This window comes from Corylus avellana, chromosome 4 (assembly GCF_965113065.1).
Source record: "Corylus avellana chromosome 4, dhCorAvel1.hap1.2, whole genome shotgun sequence".
Lineage (NCBI taxonomy): Eukaryota > Viridiplantae > Streptophyta > Magnoliopsida > Fagales > Betulaceae > Corylus > Corylus avellana.
Genome location: NC_142493.1, coordinates 26,287,179 through 26,307,729, shown reverse-complemented (window position 1 = coordinate 26,307,729; position 20,551 = coordinate 26,287,179). Strand labels below are relative to the sequence as shown.

At 35.4% G+C, this 20,551-nt stretch overlaps 3 protein-coding genes and 1 long non-coding RNA gene across 4 annotated transcripts; 3 read left to right on the top strand and 1 right to left on the bottom strand.

The window, feature by feature from the left end:
* Window positions 1-1,655: 1,655 nt before the first annotated feature.
* LOC132178678 (uncharacterized) lies at window positions 1,656-5,908 on the top strand. Its single transcript, XM_059591171.2, has 2 exons — window positions 1,656-2,649; window positions 5,415-5,908. The coding sequence occupies exons 1-2, from the start codon at window positions 2,417-2,419 to the stop codon at window positions 5,470-5,472; spliced, it is 291 nt and encodes a 96-aa protein (XP_059447154.1). The 5' UTR covers window positions 1,656-2,416; the 3' UTR covers window positions 5,473-5,908.
* An 835-nt stretch (window positions 5,909-6,743) lies between these two features.
* LOC132179184 (FK506-binding nuclear-like protein) lies at window positions 6,744-8,555 on the bottom strand. Its single transcript, XM_059591845.2, has 3 exons — window positions 8,344-8,555; window positions 8,123-8,211; window positions 6,744-8,020 (listed from the first exon to the last, which is right to left on the bottom strand). The coding sequence occupies exons 1-3, from the start codon at window positions 8,425-8,427 to the stop codon at window positions 7,240-7,242; spliced, it is 954 nt and encodes a 317-aa protein (XP_059447828.2). The 5' UTR covers window positions 8,428-8,555; the 3' UTR covers window positions 6,744-7,239.
* Window positions 8,556-14,147: 5,592 nt separating this feature from the next.
* On the top strand, window positions 14,148-18,729 carry LOC132177353 (RNA-binding (RRM/RBD/RNP motifs) family protein). Its single transcript, XM_059589623.2, has 2 exons — window positions 14,148-14,538; window positions 17,177-18,729. The coding sequence occupies exons 1-2, from the start codon at window positions 14,317-14,319 to the stop codon at window positions 18,365-18,367; spliced, it is 1,413 nt and encodes a 470-aa protein (XP_059445606.1). The 5' UTR covers window positions 14,148-14,316; the 3' UTR covers window positions 18,368-18,729.
* Window positions 18,406-19,471, top strand: LOC148586517 (uncharacterized). The gene is made up of 3 exons (XR_015911922.1): window positions 18,406-18,490; window positions 19,012-19,156; window positions 19,242-19,471. It is a non-coding gene; the product is annotated as an uncharacterized LOC148586517 (long non-coding RNA).
* Window positions 19,472-20,551: the final 1,080 nt, after the last annotated feature.

Below are 20,551 nucleotides of genomic sequence, written 5' to 3'. Positions count from 1 at the left end.
ACCAATAGTGTCATAAACCTCAACTACCAACCAATCCTTAAAAATGGCCACGATCACATTGAATACTACTGAGGTTATGTTTATACTTTATAAGAACCGACGGTAATGCTCCGACAAAGGGCATAAGATAATTTCAGTTTAATATAAACTTAAGGTCTCTTTAAAGAGATCTTGAGGACATAAACAAGACATCTGTTCAATTAATAATAATAATAAAAAAAATATTATATATTTTTAAAAAATAATTAAAAAATAAAATTATAAAAAACTAAGGGGTGGCTGACCATCCATTGGGGATGGCTGGACCACCCCAATTGGGGCTAGGGGTGGCTTCGGCCACCCTAGACCGGCCTTCTAGAATCAGGAATAGGATCCTCTCTAGTCTATAATAGGCTGGAGAATATCTAGTTTATGGCTGAAATTTCTTCTTAGAAATCCTAGAGCTACAACTAGAACACATGCCCCACTACAAAAAAATAATATTTCAAATTAAAAAAATAAATAAATAAATTAATAAAAAAATAAGAGGTGACTGCCCCCCTATCTTGGCCATAGGGGGTGGTCCAGCCACCCCCAAGGGCCTTGGGGGTGGTCCGGCCACCCCCTAAACCCAAACTAAAAAATTAAAAAGAAAAATCGTTTGGCCCTTGGGGGTGGCCAAACCACCCCCAAGGGCCAGTGGCTTCGGCCACCCCAGGCAGATCGGTCTGGGGTGGTCGAAGTCACCCCCAATCCCAACTAGGGTGACTAGTCATCTCTTAATTTTTTATTTTTCAAAATATATAATATTTTTTTTTTTTTTTTATTAATGGGACTCATGTTCTATTTATATATATATTTTAAAATATATAATATTTTTATTAAAAAAATATTGATTATTAATTGAATATTTTTTAGTCTAAAATAAACTAAAAAGGATTCTGTCTCCTAGAATCGGGCCCACATCATTAAATAAGTGGTCATTGTCCAAGGATATAAAACCTCTAGAATCGAGCCCACAACATTAAATAGAAGAAGAGCTTCATGAGTATTATTGATGGGTACAAGTACAAGGCAGCTGTGGATCAGTGGATGGATAAGATGCAAGTCTGCATCAGAGTAATTTGAGCATTCTTTTTTTCTTCTAAAGGGTGGGCTGGAGCGAGGCGACTAAATGAATTATAGCCCAACTAAATCTTACCCGGATATTAGTGATTTTTAATACGACTAATACTAATAAAACTTATGTGAATAGTTTTTCATTGCGATAAATCGAACCCACTATCATAATATGTACTTAATTTCATAATATATTTTTTAGACTACTTAACCACCACTGCGAGCGGTGAAATACTTTATTAGAATCTCGTGAGTTTTACTTTTGCCCAACTTGATTTAAACCCTAAACCCCCATATTTAGCCACTAAATAGTTAATGAAATGGAAATACTATTAACACCACATAGTATGAATTCATAGACACAATAGTAAAAGTTGGATGAATGAGGACAATAGAGTGAAGTTCAAAAGATTTGAGTTAAAATTCATCATTTTATTTTTCTATCCCAAGCTCCAACCATCCATAATTTTATTCCTTTTATAGCCTGTTACGATCCATTTATTCAAACCAAACACAGTTGTTTCCCAACACTTGAACCCTCTATTTAGCTATCATAACGAGAATAACTAACCGTACGCCAATAGCTTCTCCCCTCCAATCCCAGCCGTCCAATCAGAATATTTTGTTTGACACACTTTCAACAATTTCTACTCTAAATTACTGCATAATCTGTTCTCTCCCTAACCAATTAGAAAAGTAAACGCTCTCTGTTTTTCTCAATCCGAACTTATCGATAAAATCTTTGATAAGATATTAATCGCTCAAATTCAGGGGGATTTTTATTTTTGTTTATTTATTTTTTATTCTTCTCTTAATCTAATCAAATTGTTACTCCACGACAGCCCTGTGATCTGTTCTGTCCCATCCCAGAAAATGAAATGATCTCATTTCAGTTTAGTAGTTGTTTTCACACCAAATTCGTTCTGAAACCTTAATTTTCCGTCATTTTCTCGGGAATCATTTGCTCCCCCCATCCCAATTGGGAATTTTATTCTCTCTTTTAAGTTCAAATGTTCTTTGATTTCTTATTTCTCCATTCGCTGATTCCCTCATGGCAAACTAAAGCAGGGAATCAGCGTTGACCTCGTCTCTGCATTTGGGAAAGGCTGTGATTTATACACAGACCTACCTCCAAATTTTGAATTTTCTGGGGCTAGGGTCTGTGAATTCTTGTTTTTTCAGGCAATTAGGTGAATTGGGTTTCTGTGAATTGCTGAAGTTCTGTGAATTTCCAATCAGAGATTCGACCTTCGTTCTGTTTTCATCAGAGCTGATTGGCGAGGAATTTGGGTTCTCATTGTTGGGGATTGTTTGATTGATGGATACGGATGCTAAGGATGTTAATGGCGGCAAAACTAAGGCTGTGGGTGGTATAGATTCTGCAAAGGTTGAGAATCGCCTCGTTAATGGAGAGGAAGATAGTGAGTCTAATTCGTTGTTGCCACCTCGGCGAGGTGGGATGTCGAGGAAGTCTGAGAAGACGCAGCGGAAGGTGCAGTGGAACGATAGGAATGGGAATAAGCTCACTGAGGTGATGGTATTCGATCCGAGGTAATGTATGAGTGGAGTCATGTACTTAGATATGCATGGTTTTGGACAAAGTTTAAGAATTTTGATGTTTTGGTTGTTGTTTTATGATTTTTCTTGCTTGTTTGAGTAGCGAGTTTCTTGGTTTTGAAACTTGTTTTCGTTACCGCATGGAAGATAAGGTGCCTTTATTAACCTAGCTATATATTGTTTTAAGACTAAAATTAGAGGCTGCACCTTAAAATTCCGTGAGCAGCCAAGCTTCAGATGAAGAGAAAATGTAATGTCATTCATCTGTGATGATTTTATGGTTGTATAGAACAGTAATTTTGTTTGATAATGTCTAAATGGTCGATTGTTGTTTCTGAATTGGTACCCAATAATACAGGAGTAACATGAACTTTAAACCTATTTAAGGTAGTGAACTGCAATTGAGGATTGGGTTTATGCTGATCGATTATAGTATGAGTGAAGCTTGATCGGTTTCTGTTATAAACTATTGTTGTTTCCGTACGAGGGAAAGATCAACCTAGCAGCATGATGATAGCTAGGACTGTTAACATAGTTAATAGCATTTGGTCTAACACAAATAGCCTTGAGAATGATCCCTTGCCTAAACCTAGACTTGATGTTGTGTCATGGTTTGACCCCCATTGTGTCATCATGATAGCTCTAGGCAGTTTATTGTCTTTGTAGTTTGATCAATTGAACATCTGACGTTTTGGAGCATTTGTGTTAAGTTTGTGTGAGAGTGCATTTCTATTTTCTTTTACTTATTTGCTTGTATTCTCAGTCCATGTTACTTGATGGTTCATGAATTTGTTGGGAAATCTTATTTTGGTGGATTTGCAAAACTGTACACACACACACCATATATTGACTTCAGATTAAAATACTTGACTGGATTTACATCATGTAAGAATTTTCATTAGATGTATATAGAGCCCCATTTTTGGTCCATTGTACCCCAATAACATCTTTGTTTTATGTTTTCAGGATCATTTTCGTATGATCCTTTCTTTGTTTAATTTCTTCTATGATCCTAGTCTGCAAATAAATTTGGTTATTCATGGAAAGTGCTGCATATGTTTTTTATGAAAGATATTATGCAAAGTAGAGACAGACTTTGCAAGTGAATGTAGCTAATGATAGAATTATAGACTTGCAAAAAGATTTTAGAATTATACTTTAAGATCAGAAAACATGTTTGTAGAAAGATGGAACTCAATTGATGTATAAAAATGGATCTATTTGGGCTCTGGAAGGATGAGCTAGAGTTGAGAGTTATGTAGAGCAGAAGAGATGAATCAGGTTTTGGGGAATTTATAAAATTTAGTTTGGCTTTGATCAAACTCGTCACAATTATTGATCCTGTCCTTTTACCACAAAGCTTTGTGTTTTCTGAATACAATAATTGAAAAGAGTCTAATTTGCCAAGTCACTGAATTGGTAAGTTGTTTTAATCTTGTTTGAGCATAGTAGTAACCTTTGGCTATTGCTAGCTGATTCAACTTTGGAAAAAAAAAGTTTCAGTCTTCAACATTATTTCATCTTACAAGAACTTAACTATGCATTTAGTAGATTGCAAGAGTGTTGTAAAAAAATTTAGGCTTGCAGTGTTTCATATTTAAAACACATTTGCAAAACATGTAATTAAGTATTTTTCTTATACCCTAACTTTGAGGACAGTATAATTTCTCTAAATTGAAACTTTGAGTTGGGGAAACTGAAATTTCTTTAGGGGAAAAAGAAAAAGAAAAAAAGATAGTGGGCTGGGCTGTTTTTATCATACTGTCTCTCATTTTGCTGTTAGAAAGGCTGAAGCAGATGTGGCAAAAGTCGGGATTGAAATAGGAATTGTTTTCGTTTTTCCATTATGTTGTGCTTTGGGTTGCCCAACGCAATACCTCAAAAGGAGGGGACATACATCCGACCTTTTTAAGGCATGCAGAGTTATGTCCTGAACGACCAGAAAATATGTTTGTCACATGATTTGTGTTGATACCCAGGTGCTACTGGTGGCAATACCTTATCACTACAATAATATCCATTCATTGTTACTTACTGCTTATGTTGAGGAGATGACTACCTTCACATCTCTAGCATGCAATGATCGTCTCTAACAAACTGGTGAAACATTTCATTGAAAACATCCCTTGGTTCAGCACACCTTACCTTAGTGGTTCCTAGTTTAAATGAATAGAAGAAAAATAGTTTCTTTAAACTCTTCAGTTTGATCTATTGCCTTGAGAGATAGTTTAGAATTTGTACACCCTAATGTGTAATGGTTGTTTCTGCAAGATACTGGTGAGAAAAGAAAATCATTGAAATCAACCCTAGGTTTAGCACATAACTCTTATTGGTTGCTCTAAGAGAAGAAAAACATTTTTTTAATTTCTAATCTGCTTCATTGCCTTTAGAACTAAATCAGAAACATGCAATATCTATGCCCTAGTGACTCCAGTTCTAATCGTAAAAGAAAATTATGACACATGAGATCAGATGTAGAATCTGTGATATGATTTACTCTGTATCACATAATTTTTATTTGATTTATCATTCCCTTACAATAATCTCTCATCCCAGTCCCCTGTTTTGGCTGCAGAACTAATTCAGAAGTATGCAGTATCTATGCCCTATAGACTCCAGTTTTAGTGAAAAAGAAAATTATGACACATGAGATAAACCATAAAATTTGTGATATGTACTTCAGCGTTGCATAATTTTTTATAAATTTATCCTTCATTTATAATTGTCTCTCATTCCTAGTCCCCTGTTAATGCTTGCAGTGATGTTAGTGACTCTGACGATGAGGATTCAGAATCTTGCATCTGTACCATAATGTAGATAGCATATATAGTACACCCAATATCAGAAAATGTCTGCTGGATAAATTGACGGGCGTTCACTCCTACTTTTGATGACTGGTAGAAATTGGCATCTCATTTTGCTGTTGTAAGGATGGATTGAAGGTACAAAACTGCAGTCTTATGTTTAGCATGATTTGTATGCTAACTCGTTAAAGTTAAGTCCAAAAGCGTCTCTTAGGTGAGAGTTTGGTAAGTTTCTTGTAACCATGTACAAACTGCATAGAGCTCTTTCGTATGACGAAACCAGATGAGGAAGATGGCAATATTGCATAGAGCACTTACATTGATATGCATTGTAGAGCATACAAGCAAAAGAATACTTCAGGTAATCATCATGTTTAATGGAGCAGCAGGTACTTATAAAAAAAAAAATGGAGCAGCAGGTACCTGATATTCTATTTCTTTTTCTTTTTTTTTTAATCTCTTTTACTCAGCACTTGGATTCTTCATGATGCAATACTTGATTGTCAACGCATGTACAAAATTAACCTGCTGAGACACATGCCCTTTCCTAACTGCATCCCTTCATGCATTTAGAAAGGAATATGTCTCCTATGAACATGTTAAATGTATTAGATTTTTTTTCATTCAGTGCTGCTTGGATAAATGATAAATAAATAGAGCGAGTCTGGATACTTGACTTCTATAAACCTCTATGAAGCTCCAAAGAGAAAGTCTAGGCTTCATTCTCTTAACCATCTCTATACATTTTTTTTTTAAAAAAAAAAATCTACATTGAATATGTAGGATCCACATGTAAACCTACAAATCCAATGATGGATTTGAATCCATTTGAAAAAAAGATGATTAGGAGAATGACGCCTAGCATTTCTCTAACTCCAAAAGTTATACTTCGTTTCAAAGAGAATTTTTCAAGTTGTCGCTATGGTAATATTTTAGTTAAGACTATCACGAAATTTAATAATTTGCTAATACATTGATTCCACTTCCACAGCAGCCCAAGAATCTAAATTGCACCATTATAGCATTGAATGTCTTCATCTAGAACATATACCCCTGCTCCATAGTTGAGCATTTCTTTTACTTATGCAGCATAATTAGTCAAACAGAATTTAACGCCTGCCCCACACGATCCACTCACTAATAGGCATAACCAACACAAAAGTGAAAAAGGTGTTTTGTGCCTGGAACCCAAATCTCATGGATCATCACTGGTATACTCTTTTTTATGGGAACTAATACTTCCAAATATGAGAATTCTCACACAAAAGATGATGTGCAAAATCTTTAAAATTGAATGGTTCCATTCATTATCAATCTCTTGTACAAACTGTAAGACATAACGAGAGACAACCAAAGCCCATTGACGCGGTAGTACAGAACTACCCAGCAAAATCATCATTCACAAAACAATCAGAGGAGAGAGACAAAGAATTAGAAACACAAACAAAAACAAAAAAAACAAAAAAAAACACGCCAGATTGTTCACATCCATCTAAAATAGCCAAGAACGATAAGAAAAGTTGCTGTTGGCTGTGCTTCTATTATAGTCTTCATCTTTGTATTGAAATTAACTGTATTTACCAATTGTCCTTTCTCACTGCTTGTATAAAAGTAGGCTGACCTTCAATCTATAGCCCTGTTCCAGATGACAAACTCCTGTGAGAACCTGAAATATGAGATTCTGCAGGGTTTTAATCTGCTCATCTCTAAAACATGTCTACCTTATCTTTTTCTCCTTGAGTTTGATCCGTCCAACATATTTTTCTTCACCAAGATGGACTCAAGACCTATTGGACATTGGTAAAACCAACCAGTTTGAAAGGCTGCTATCAACAGCAATTTCTTGCATTAGAGGCTTGGACTGACTGAGATTTGAAAAAGGCAATGGATCTATGATGGGTCGTGTTTTCTTGAACTCTATGTTTTCCTTCCTCTGGTACTCCGGTGCTGCTGCTCTTGCTTTGACTGCTTTCCATTGGGTGAGATTTTCTATTGGGTTCAGCACAGAATGCACATATTGGCTCCTATCTCGAACATTTTGATGCAATTCATGCGACTTCCATTCTCTGACGCTTGAAGCACAAGGGGCCACTACATTGGTGGTTTTATTCCTAGTCAACTGAGTCAAAGAAACTATCTTCTGTGATTCCATATTTGCAGACACCAACTGCCAAGAAACATCTTCTTGGCTTTGATCAGGAAGAATATCATTGTCTCCGTAGAATTCATCGTCATCAATGTCATTGTCATAATCATCATCATCATCATCCAGATCAATTTCCTCATATGCTATTTCGTTTTCTTCATCATAGCTGTCTCTGCAATTTTGGTACCTATAATTTGAGGGGTACGAGCCCATTTTCATTTCTGCTGATTTCCCCTGAGTAAACGAGGCAATTAGGCCTCCTTTGGCTGCTTCTTCGCATTTCTTTTCCTTTTCTTCCTCCTCATCGCTCTCCAAAAGATTATAATCTGTCGGAATTGGCTCATACGTCTGAACATCTAAATTAAAGCTAACTTTTTTTCTGATTTTGAAGCTTGGCCGCCCCTTAGGCTTGTCTCTAAGAAACAACAGAGTAAATACAGTAGTATCTAACATATATCACAAATGATAAGAGGGGGAGAGAAAGAGAGATCAAGCCCATTAATCAATGTCTAATTACCTTGACTCAGAGTATGAGCAAATGGGGTCTTCTGTGACGTCAAGATTTTCATGCACAGAGGAATCTAAAGGCACATAACTTCCATTTTTCTGCAACAAAATGCAAACGACATACTTGCTAAACAAAAAACTAAAATTTATATATATATATATATATATATATATATATATATATATATATATATATATATAAGATGGAAGTTTAAAGATGAGTTTGTTTACCTGGTCTCCAGCTAGAACCTTATCGGAAGGTTTTCGTCGCCTCCGCTTCTTGGAAAAGCCAAAACACCCAAGAAAGCAACCCATTACAACTTTCCTGATCTGAATTCAGAAAGAGTGAGGAGTAGTGAGGGCCTTCATGATTTGAGTGGCTGAAATGCAGGCGGAGAGAGAGAGAGAGAGAGAGAGAGAGATAGAAGGTGATTGATATTTAAAATGTAATTGGCTCCAACGGGTTTTTGAAAATAGTAACGTTGGACTATAATGATGATGGGTTTGGTGGGTGGGCGCACGAGTTTTTCATAAAAGAGGAGGGAGGAAATCAGCTTTGTCTGAGATCTGCATGGCAACAAATGCGGCTCTAAAATACTTTTGTCCTTTATTTCTTCTCTTGTTCTTTTGGGTTGTGGGAATTTATGGAAGGCCAGCCAACGATCTACTTTATGCATCTTTGAAACAAGTTGGAGCCACAACCTTTCAATGCTTCAGTGCAAAAGATTTCAATGGAACACAACAACGGTACTCAACTTTTGACTCCAGCTTTATCTTTCCTTTCTTTTTCTTTTTCTTTTTTGACAAGTTTTTAGAAAAATCTTATTTCATAAATCTCACACCGAGAAAGGTTGAATCCTTATCCTTCGTTTTTAACAAGTTATTATGCCATTGGTGGATCGAGCAATTGAACGGCTCAAATTATGGATGATGGTTGGATGTGTTTAAAATTTACCTTAGAATAAATAAATAAATAAGTACCCAATTTGCAGGGTTTTTTTTTTTTTTTTTTTTTTTTTTTTTTTTTTTTTTCAAGAAGAGGGTTATTTCTACTTGTTCTTACCAATCTTGACCAAATTTATCTTTTTCTAAAAAAGGCGGGAGGGGTTGATGGAGTGACTACTCCATTTGAACATGACTATAAAGTACCACTTGTCTATTGGAAACTGAATGATAGAAGGTGTCTAGATTGTGAGAATTTTCTCAAGCCCAGTTGAACTCCAATCAGAACATGAGTGTGACTCAACATAGTTTACATTAATCAAGAAAGAAAATTCTCATTATAGGTCATTGAGCTACTGATGGTCAAATCTATGTTCTAGTGTTTATTTAACAATATAAAAATTACCTTGAGGCCATTGAACCATTGATGGTCAATTTTGAGCAATTGAACGGCCAAGATAAGGATGGAGAAGAGTTACAGTGTCGAAAGTTAGGCCCTATTTGTTAAACAACATGGACAACAAGCCAATGTTCATTCATTTTAAATAAAAATAATAATAATAATAATTGGTATAGAAAAGAGAAAAAGTAGTATTAAAAAGTGAAATTTTTTTGTTTTGTAGTGATTTTTTTATTTGAATAACAGTAAAATGTAAAAAATGTGATATAAAAAATGAATTATGTAATATAAAAAGTGAGAATGTTTTTATGTTAATTTTTTTGAAAAAATGAGATGAATAGTATTTAGGGGAGTTGTGTGTTCGGTGGTGTTTAACAAACACCCCTATCCATGGGTCTTCTGGTGTACTGATTGATTAGCCCATTGTTCACCTTAAAAGAAAGGCCTTTTCGAATGATGTCTTGGGTGGCCGAAACCACGAAGAGGAATGATGGGCCATGAGAGTCTGAAAGATAACTAGAGTTGCACATATTATATTGGGCCTGTATGGCTTGGACCCTAGCTTTCTATGAAAGCCCAGGCCTCTTTTTGATTTTGAAGTGCAAGGTCTAATAATCTTTGTTAAAAAAAAAAAAAAAAAAATTATATATATCAAATAGTTACTAGATTTTGTCACGTCAATTTTGTTAAATATTTATGAGATGTTTGTGTAGTATGTAACATTACTCATTTTCAATTGTCCGGGTCAAGTTTAATCACTATGACCAAATTAGCATCTTGTCATCAATCAAACGCCTCCCGCACGTCACAATCCCCAAAACATCCCAACAAATTTAAAGCAAGAAAAGCACACATTTGCTACATTAAATAACATCTTTTATGGATACCTATATAGTATAGGGCACTGGATCATTTCCAATCTAAAATAGACTAGAGAGGATTTAGTTGATGATCAGGATCTCTTTAAAGAGATGCAACGACCACAACGATGCCACGTGTTTCACTAAATAGAAAATAATAAAATATTATTTAACTTTTTAAAAAAATAATAATAAAAAAATGTAATTTTATTTTTGTTTGGCCCTTGATGGTGGCTGAACCACCGCCAAGGGCCACCGCTTGGCATGGGGGTGGCTTCGGCCACCCCAAACTGGGGGTGGTCGGGGCCAAATAAGAAAAAAAAAAAAAAATTGATTTGGCCCTTGGCCACCCCCAGCCAGCCCTTAAGCCACCCCCATAAGCCACCTCTAAGGGCTAAATCAAAATATATATATTATTTTTTTAAAAAACGTTAAATAATATTTTATTATTATTTATTTAGTAGGGCACGTGGCATCGATGTGATCGTTGGATTTTTTTAAAGAGATCTTGCCCATGAACTGAATCCTCTCCGATCCAAAATGGACCGAAAAGAATCCAATTCCATAGCTTAGAGGCTGAGGATTAATCGGAGCAAATACTTTAAAGAACCAAGACATTTGAAACGATAACTTTAATTGAAAATTTTGGGAGGCTATAGGAGGGCCAAGCCCGAGGAAAGAAATATTCAACGACAATATTTTGTTTTTTTGTTTTTGTTTTTGTTTTTTTTTTTTTTTTTTTTGGGTATCTCAAGTTAGGTGAATGGTTAAAATTCCAGGAAAGAAATGGTGTCAAGATTTTCAATATACTTCTCTTCTTTCTTGTTGACATAACATAAAAAAAATGGAAAAATTACAGTTTACCCCTCCAAAGTTGACAGCGTTTTTCAATTCGAACATCAAAGTTTCAATTTTTACAATCCACCCCCATAAAGTTTTAATTTTTTTCAATTCGACCAATATTATCCCAAAATTTCCATATTGCCCATTATTTTTTATTTTTTATGAAAACGAAAACAAATTTGGGGGTACAAAAATGATCAGATGACCAAAGGGATGGCTATGGCCACCCCGAATTTTTTTTAAAATTTTTTATAAAAAATAAAAAAATAAAAATTAGCGGCAATATGAGAAGTTTTGGATAAAATTGGTCAAATTGCAAAAATTTGAAACTTTAGGGGGTGAATTGCAAAAATTAAAACTTTGGTGTTCGAATTGAATAACGCTGTCAACTTTGAGGGGTAAACTGTAATTTTCTCAAAAAACATATAAGATTTTATAACCTGTTAGGGAATAAAATATCTCACCATTGGCTCCTCTTACATATACTTATTTATAGTATGCCAGTATTCACTCACCTTGTGATACGTGTGCATACCATTTTTTGCACATGAGAATAAAAGGAAAAATGGAGACATTTTCTAAGGGCTCTTTTCTCCCTCCCCTACGGCTCCTTTTGCAAGAGACTCCAGGAGACTCATGTCTCCCTCTTTAAATGTCACTCACGTCTCTCTCTCTCTCTCTCTCTCTCTCTCTTTGACAACCATCTCTCCTCATTTATTGCAAACCTCACTCAACACATACTGATTAATAGACACTAGAGGTAGATTTTCATTGTATTTCTTATTTACAAACAAAGAAGCTAACTTAAGCATCGGAGAGTCTTCGGCCCCAACCGGAGACCCTCTGACCTTGCAATTATTTTGCAGGAACACTATTGCCGTACAAAAAGTCCTCTCATAGCTCAACCATGGAAAAAAATCACTGGATAGCAAATTTTTGGACCATAAAACGCTTCAACATAACCTTAATCAAGTTGTCATAACAAGGCATATGCAATTCAATCCACTTTCATTTTTTAAATTAAATAGGTGCTGCTAAACCATGGAATTATGTTAACAGCAAATAGTATGATTGGTTTGAAATATTTTAGTTTGGTATATTTCGTGAAGAGAAATGTTATATATTATACTTTTATTCTATTTTTATTTTATTATGTTGTCATAGGGTGAAGTAACCCTTGTAAAAAATAATAATTTAATTATAAAATATGATTAAAAAAAAAAATGAAATATATTTCTAGTGAACTACAAAATGGGTTATTGTTTTTATCATCTTAATAGTCAAATATAGTAAAAACATCTCTATAACAAAAATAAAATAAAATTAATATTTCCATTAATGTGTTTTTGAGGCAAACTATGCAATACATACACTAAAACTTGTTGAAAGCAATAGACATGTATAATGTACCAAAACTGGGGAGGGGAGAGTTGAACTGAAACATCCTTCCAAAGACAACAATAAATCATAACATACATTGTTTTCGGAAGCATTTTTATTTCTCATTTTTTTAGTTCTATTCACTTTAAGAGTGACAAAGATCTTCATTTGTAATATTTTCCCTCTCCAATTTCTCATATTTAAATAAGAAAAAAAAAAAAATCATAACATACCTTCCAGGCTTCCATGTGCATATCACATGACAAAGAGCCATATACAGTGTCCCACATGGACAAAAAGTTAGGGGTCAATGCGGACGGTTTTCTAACCGCCCGCTAACCGCTTAACTGCTATAATTGCCTAGCGATTAGCGATTAGTAGTTATTGAGTTTACTAACCGTAATCGCTAACCGCCTTTTTATATAATATATTTTTATAATTATAATTATAATTATAATAATATTTTATATATATATATATATATATAACATAATCAATTGATCATTAAATCAAAATTTTTTTTTGAGATAATTAAATCACAATTTGAGTATTAATATATTACTACTATAATTTATATGATTATATTACATGATCAATTGATCATTAAATCATTTGATTATATAATAACAAATTATACATATATAATTTGATATAACTCATCAAACAAGTTCATACTTATAAGTCCATATATGTTAATTAAGTATGCAAGTTCATACTAATACGATTTATAAATTATAATTATACATTATACATATATGCAATTATGCATATTGAATAATATAAATATATATGATCAATACTTAATCATATGATTCAATAACAATTCAAATACTTATTAAAGTGAATCGTATTATTAATGTATAATGATAATGTGATTCGTATAATATCAAATTAAGTAATTGACATTGGATTCAACAATGTGTTACTTATAACCACAATTAAATTATTAATGTATTTTTTTAACAATGTTTCGACCATTTTTTGAAAAAAAAAAAAAAAATTGTACCATTTGTTGAACAAATTTTTAACAAATTTTTTTTTTTTAATTTATATTTTTTTTAACAATTTGTTGACAATTTTTTAAAACTGAACGTGCGGTTCTTCGTTTTTTTTTTTTTTATTTTTTTTTATTTTTTTTTTTTTAAATGACAAATTTTTGAACGATGACAATTTTTTTAACCATTTGTTTACACTTAAAAGCTTTTTTTTTTAAAAAAATTAATTGAAGGCAAAAAAAACAAATGAGGTAAATATATTCATATAAATTAGAATACAATAAGTTTAATGCAAAAAAACAAATGAGGTAAAAATGATATAGTGATCCAAAAATAAAGCCCAAAATTGAAAATTGGTTATATGTTTAACTTGAGAAAGCTCAAAAAGCCCAAAACGCCCAGTTTCGAAGGTTAGTAGCTAATCGCTAAGCAATATGCAGTTACAATTGCTATTAGTAAAATTTAATAACCGTTAAAGCGGTTACGGTTAGCGATTTTTGTCAATAACCGCGTTCTTCCCCTAAAAAAAATTCCTCCAGCAAAGCCTTACCCATATCCAAACGAATCCCGACCGTCCAATCCCATTACTTTTCTACCCAGCATACCCGTTATTCCCCGTACTTGACCACAAAAATCCCCCCTCTGTCTCTCATTCGCTCTTTCTCGTTACCCCGAGACGGCTACAAACCCTTTCTTCCAAATCCCCGACCCAAAAGCCCTCGAAGGAGAGCTCCTAAACTTGTAGTTTCACAGGTTGAGGGAGGAACCAGGAAGCTAAAGAGCGATGGATTCGGATCAGGGGAAGCTATTCATAGGTGGGATTTCGTGGGAGACCACGGAGGAGAAGCTGAAGGAGTACTTCGATAACTACGGGGACGTTTTGCAGACAGTGGTGATGAGGGAAAAGACCACCGGGAGGCCCAGAGGATTCGGATTCGTGGTTTTTGCAGATCCTTCCATTCTCGATAGGGTTCTCCAGGACACCCACACCATTGATGGCAGAACGGTGAGAGAGAGAGGGCTCTCTCAGATTCTCGCATTATTTGGGCTTGTTTTATTTGTTTGGTTAATGGGTTTTTGTTCTTTTTGATGTTGAGGTTACTGGGATTGATGGGTTAGTTTATTAACGTGGTGCTGTTGTTATGATTGAGCTTATGGGTTTTTGGAATCTTTATGTGCTTATTGGGTTATTATGGTTCAGTTTAATTTAGGCTGCTAATGATGCTTGTTCTTCTTGCTGTTTTTTCTATTTTTGAGCTTCTGGGTTTGTGTAATTTCTCGGCTTCTGGATTTTTAGATTTTTCTTTTGAGGTTTGAAAATTGTGATTCTGTTTGATTTATGCTACTCATGCTGCTTATTGTTGTGGAGTAAATTTGAGTTCCATGATTTTTGTTATTTTGATGTTTTGATTAGGAAATTAAGGTTTAGTTGGTATAAGGGGACTAAACAGGAACAAGAGGAATCCACTAAGAAGTTCCTTCTCGTTCTCTTTTTTGGTTATTGTTCTGCTTCTAATGCTGCTGTTCTTGGGATTTTTTGTTGTTTATGAGTTTAATTCGATGGGGTTTGTCGTTTTATTGTCATGGGTTTATGTTGTTTCGGACTGTTGTTTTTGAGTTTAATTATTTTTTGGGTGTTAATTCTTCATAAAAATGCTTATTATTTGTTTCTTTTTTCTTTTTAGCTTTGTTTTATGGGAATTATGGTTTAGTTTTTGTATAGTGTTGCTGCTTCTATAATTGTCGATCCTGGGGTTTTGTTGTTTCTGAGCTTAACTTGTAAAGGTCTTGTTTTTCAGAGTTCAATTTTGATGGGGCTTTGTTCTTTCCAAGTTTAATTTATATAGGTGTTGTTATCTGAGTTCTGTTTTGATGGAGTTATGCTGTTTCTCAGTTTAGATTTGTTTAGAAATGTTGTATTTTGGTTCAATTATTACTGGGTGTTAACAAATGCTTATGTATACATGCATTTCATGTTTTGGGCTTTCTGGGTTCTGTTATGTTGCCATAAATTTTAATGGGGTTGGTTTAATTTTGGTAGGTTTGGAACTTAAGTTGACCTTTATTGTTGGTATGTTTTCTTTTGTTAGTTTCTTTATCTTTGGTTGGGGTTAAGGGTTGACTTTTCCTTAACGACATTGTAATTACTCTATACTGAACTCCTATAATAAGGGATTACAGTTTGTTTAGGCAACTTTTGTGGTTTAGGTAGAAGTAATACTGTTTTTGATGATCAAGGGATTATACCATGCACTTACTTTCATATATACTCTGTTTTAAGCTTGTTTGAACAAGTTCTGAAAACAGCTTGCCGCCGAGGTGCTTTACTATATTTTTTTTAAGAAAACTAAATAACATGGAAGATTTCCAAAGTGTAATTTTTTTTTTCTAAGTTTGTAAATTACCTTATTGATCATTGGAGCTATATGATTTGAAGTAATTGTTATTGATCTGTACTAAGGAGTGACTTTGTGCCATGCTATGCTGTCTGGACAATAGACAACCAGTGTCATTTTAATAGAATGTGCAAATTCCCCTGCACTTCAGAGAAAATAAAAGTCACAAACTCTTGGTTATGAGTAATGCTAAATGTCCTTCACGTGTCCCTCCAAAACTGATTTGACTTTTAAAATCATCATTGGATCAAAAAATCTAATAGTGATCTATCACAAATCCAATGGTGATGTTAAAGCCACATTAGTTTTGGAGAGACACAAGAGGGACATAAGGAGGACTTATAGCATTACTCATTGGTTAATAATTGCTGTTTGATTGATAAATATTTAAGTCGTTATTCATCTTGTGCCCTGCATAATACAGATCCCACTGATGTTTGCTGAATGTTAACTGATGGATTTGGTTGTGTATTGTGCTTTGGTACTTTTTCTTGTTTGTTAGTGAAATATGGAATGGTGAAAAAAAGATACTAATTGAGTCATTTATCTGGCCCAAGTTAGTTATAATGAGCCATAATTGAGTTCAGGTGTCTAGAGAAGTCAAATAATTTGTGCCATGGGGTGTGAAAGTACTTTTATTTGCAGGTTTGTTGAAGATGCGATATCTAGCTAACAGGACCACTTATTTTTCCCTATTCTATTTTTTTTAAAAAAGAACTTGTGAGGTATCTGCGTTTGGTGGGCATCTTACGTGCAGCAAGTCAATCCCATAGATTGTTTTAGTTTGAGTTTTAGCATAGGTACCTTTACCATCTGACAACATTACAAACCATTACAACATCCTTGTCACAGTGCCCGGTGCTTTTAGAGTGGACTCAAATATGATTGTGCAAGTTCATAAATATCGAGTTGAGCTTTTAATCAGACATTTATAACCAATAAAATATTTATCTTAATGTATATCTTTTAAAAGCAGGCTTTTATTTTACTTTATTGTTCTGGCTGTTTATGTCATTTGTTAAAACATTAAGGTGGAAATAATGACCCTTGTGGTTGCTATCTGAGGCTGTTGTATTTCATTCTCATTTCTAGGCATCTCATGTGTGCAAATTTCGGAATGTTATCCGAGGTTTTGATATTCTTTGTATATACTTGAAGTGGCCCTTTTTCATGATTTGATGTTAACACTTGTATCTAAGTTCTTTACTTCAACATCACAATGTAAATGCTTGTTTTTCGTTTCTTCAGGTTGAGGCTAAGAGGGCCTTATCAAGAGAGGAGCAACAAACTTCTGCCAAAGCTGGAAATCTTAATCCTTCCAGGAACTATGGGGGTGGTGGAACTTTCAGAACCAAGAAGATATTCGTTGGAGGATTGCCTCCCACTTTAAGTGAAGAAGGATTCCGTCAGTATTTTGAGTCTTATGGCCATGTAACCGATGTAGTAGTCATGTATGACCAGAATACTGGACGACCTCGTGGGTTTGGGTTTATTACCTTTGACACTGAAGAAGCTGTTGATAAGGTTTTACACAAAAACTTTCATGATTTGAATGGTAAGCAAGTGGAAGTAAAGCGGGCTCTTCCTAAAGATGCAAATCCTGGTGGGGGTAACCGTTCTATGGGTGGTGGGGCGGGGGTTGGTGGTGCAGTTGGTAGTGGTTATCAGAGCTATGGGGCATCTGGTGGCAACCCAAATACATATGATGGTCGAATGGATTCCAATAGGTACATGCAGCCACAGAGTACTGGAGGTGGTTTTACTCCCTATGGTTCCTCTGGGTATAGCGCACCTGGTTATGGGTATGGTCCTGCCAGTAATGGCATCAATTATGGCGGTTATGGTAGTTATGGTGCTGCCAATACTGGGTATGGTGGACCTGCTGGTGCAGCATACGGAAACCCAAATGTCCCTAATGCTGGTTATGGTAGTGTTCCACCCGGTGCTCCCAGAAGTTCATGGAGCACTCAAGCTCCCTCTGGATATGGTGCCATGGGTTATGGAAATACTGCTGCTTGGGGTGCTCCAAGTGGCAGCACTGGTACTGCTAGTGGTGGCCCAGGGTCAGCACCTGCAGGGCAGTCTCCCAGTGGAGCCACTGGGTATGGGAATCAAGGTTATGGCTATGGTGGGTATGGTGGAACTGATGGGTCTTATGGGAATCCTGGTGGGTATGGTGCAGTTGGAGGGCGTTCTGGGAGTGTCCCAAATAATAATGCTGGTGGTCCAGGTGGGGCGGAACTACAAGGTAGTGGTGGTGGCTACATAGGAAGTGGCTATGGTGATGCAAATGGAAATCCAGGGTATGGAAATGCAGCATGGAGATCTGACCAATCTCAAACTTCTGGAAATTATGGTGCTCAGGTGAATGGTCCTCATGGCGCGCAGGTTGGCTATGGTGGTTATGGGAGTGCTCAGGCCCGACCTCAACAACAGTAATTAATGATGGCTACAAGTCCAACTGGATCTTGATCTTTGTTTCTTGACCATGAGGGTCAAAATTGTTTTCTGTGCCAAGCAGCAGGAGTGGCACAAGTTGGATGTCAATACGCATTGGGACCGGTTGGATTGCTTGTTTCCCAGTAGTTTGCAGTATCTATTTTGCTAGTCTATAATAAGTAGTAATTTTGAGGCATACTAGATGCTCCTCTTATTTAATATTTGCTTCTGAGTGTAGTCTTAAATTTGTCGTGCCTATAATTCTCTACTAGCTCATCTGGATTTCTCCTCTGTCGTAGTGTTTAAGTAAGCTATGGTAGCTTATATAACCTTATTAATGTTGGTTTGATTACATTTGGGTATTTTGTTGTTACAATTTTGTTAGTGTTTAGTTCTGTTTTTTTTTTTTTTTTTTTGGCCAAGAATAGATGCTGTAGGAAATTTAGTCAGGGGTGATACATATGCATGATTTGGTCTGACAAGTAGGAACTCAGAGATGTGTAGTGAGGTTTTTTTCTAATAGCAGTGGAGCTATGACCACTTGGGTTGATCACTTCGTAATGGGTAGCGATAATCGTAGTGGTAGTTGACACTTTGACGATGGCATAATCATTTCCTCCTGTATTTGCCCTTGTGTTGTACAGGAGAGATGCGCGAGGTCTAAAGTGGAGAGAAAGTGTCCACTCATGGCTGAACACGAGCTTCGTCGTGGGGGCGGGGGGAAGTGTTCAGTGTGGAATGGAATTTGAGGACTTTGATCAGTTGAAATCTCAGATTTACCTGAAACAGGTCATTCTCCAGCCTGGTCATGCCAACACTCAAATTTTGCTGATTCCAGGCATTTCAAGTGATAAACTTCCTGATCTTCACTCAGGTGTGGTGGACTGGTGGATTATGTGAGGTGAACGGCTTACGGTATGTGGACTTTAGTGGTTAGCGGTGTCTCACTTATAAATTCATTGTGACCTAATTGCTTAGGCTTCCTTTTGATTTGGAATTTATCATGGTATGTGGTTCTAGATGTTGAGAAGTGTTGAAGAATGTGTCCTTGTTTAAAACTTTTTCCGTGAAGATTCAGAATGAAGTTAAAGACTTCTATGGCTAGTTGTTTCTAATAATATATAGGCTAAAATCACTGCAAATATTCTTGTCAATGTCTATTATGCGTTTTCCGATAATAGTGCACACTTTGTCCAACTGACTTCATGCCCTTTTGTTCATTCTTTTGCTTGGTGTTTGCTAGAAACATTGGATGGATGCTCATGGTTTTCTATATTCCTATACGTAGTGTTAAGGAGATGCTCTCTCTTGTGATTGGGTTGTTGGGGGAACTATTTGGTAATATCAGGATTTCCTGTTTCTAAGTAGGGTTTCACTTTCATCTTTGCTCTGTATACGATGATTGTTGCTGACCGTTGGGAAGGCGAACATGTTTTGGTAGTTTCTTTTTGCTAAAATAAGACGTTTTCTTTAAAACACATGTACTCAAATTTGTTCACTTTGGAAACCAGTTTGCAGAAACTAAATAAAGATTTTTTTATCTCAATGATTTTAATTTTTAATTTTTTTTTTTTTTGACATGTCCACATAAACACAAGGGAAAGGGGAAGGGAGATTTGAACTAGTGATTTCCGTATCATGAGGCGTGGTCAACAGCCGATTGAACTACCCTTTTGTGGACCTCAATGATTTTAAATTGAGTGACTCGGTGAAAAAAAAGTCTATAGAACAATAAGAGGGTCGAGTAATTGCATATTGCAAGAGATGTTGAGAATAGTATCGGAATAGTATCGGGTTGTGTGGATAAGTGTTTGTTTGGTTTAGCAGTTTTAGAACATACAGTTTGGAACAATAATGATTTTAAAAATGTATATGTTTTCTGTTCTTTAAAGTGGGGTGCATTTTCCGATTTTGTTTAAAAACACTTTTTTTTTTTGTAATTTTTTTTTTTTTTTTTAAAAAAAAAAACACATTTGATATGTGAAATTGTGGGCTAATGCTTGGTAAAACAGGTACTTGACATAACCCAATTAAGACCCACAACCCGGTTAACATATACACGAACACGACCCGTTTAGCTAAATGGGTTGGTGGGTATGACACGATTATAATACGAAAAATAGTTGGGTAACCCGACATGGCCTGTTTAACTTGTTTAAAGTAATCAGGTCATATCGGGTTGAC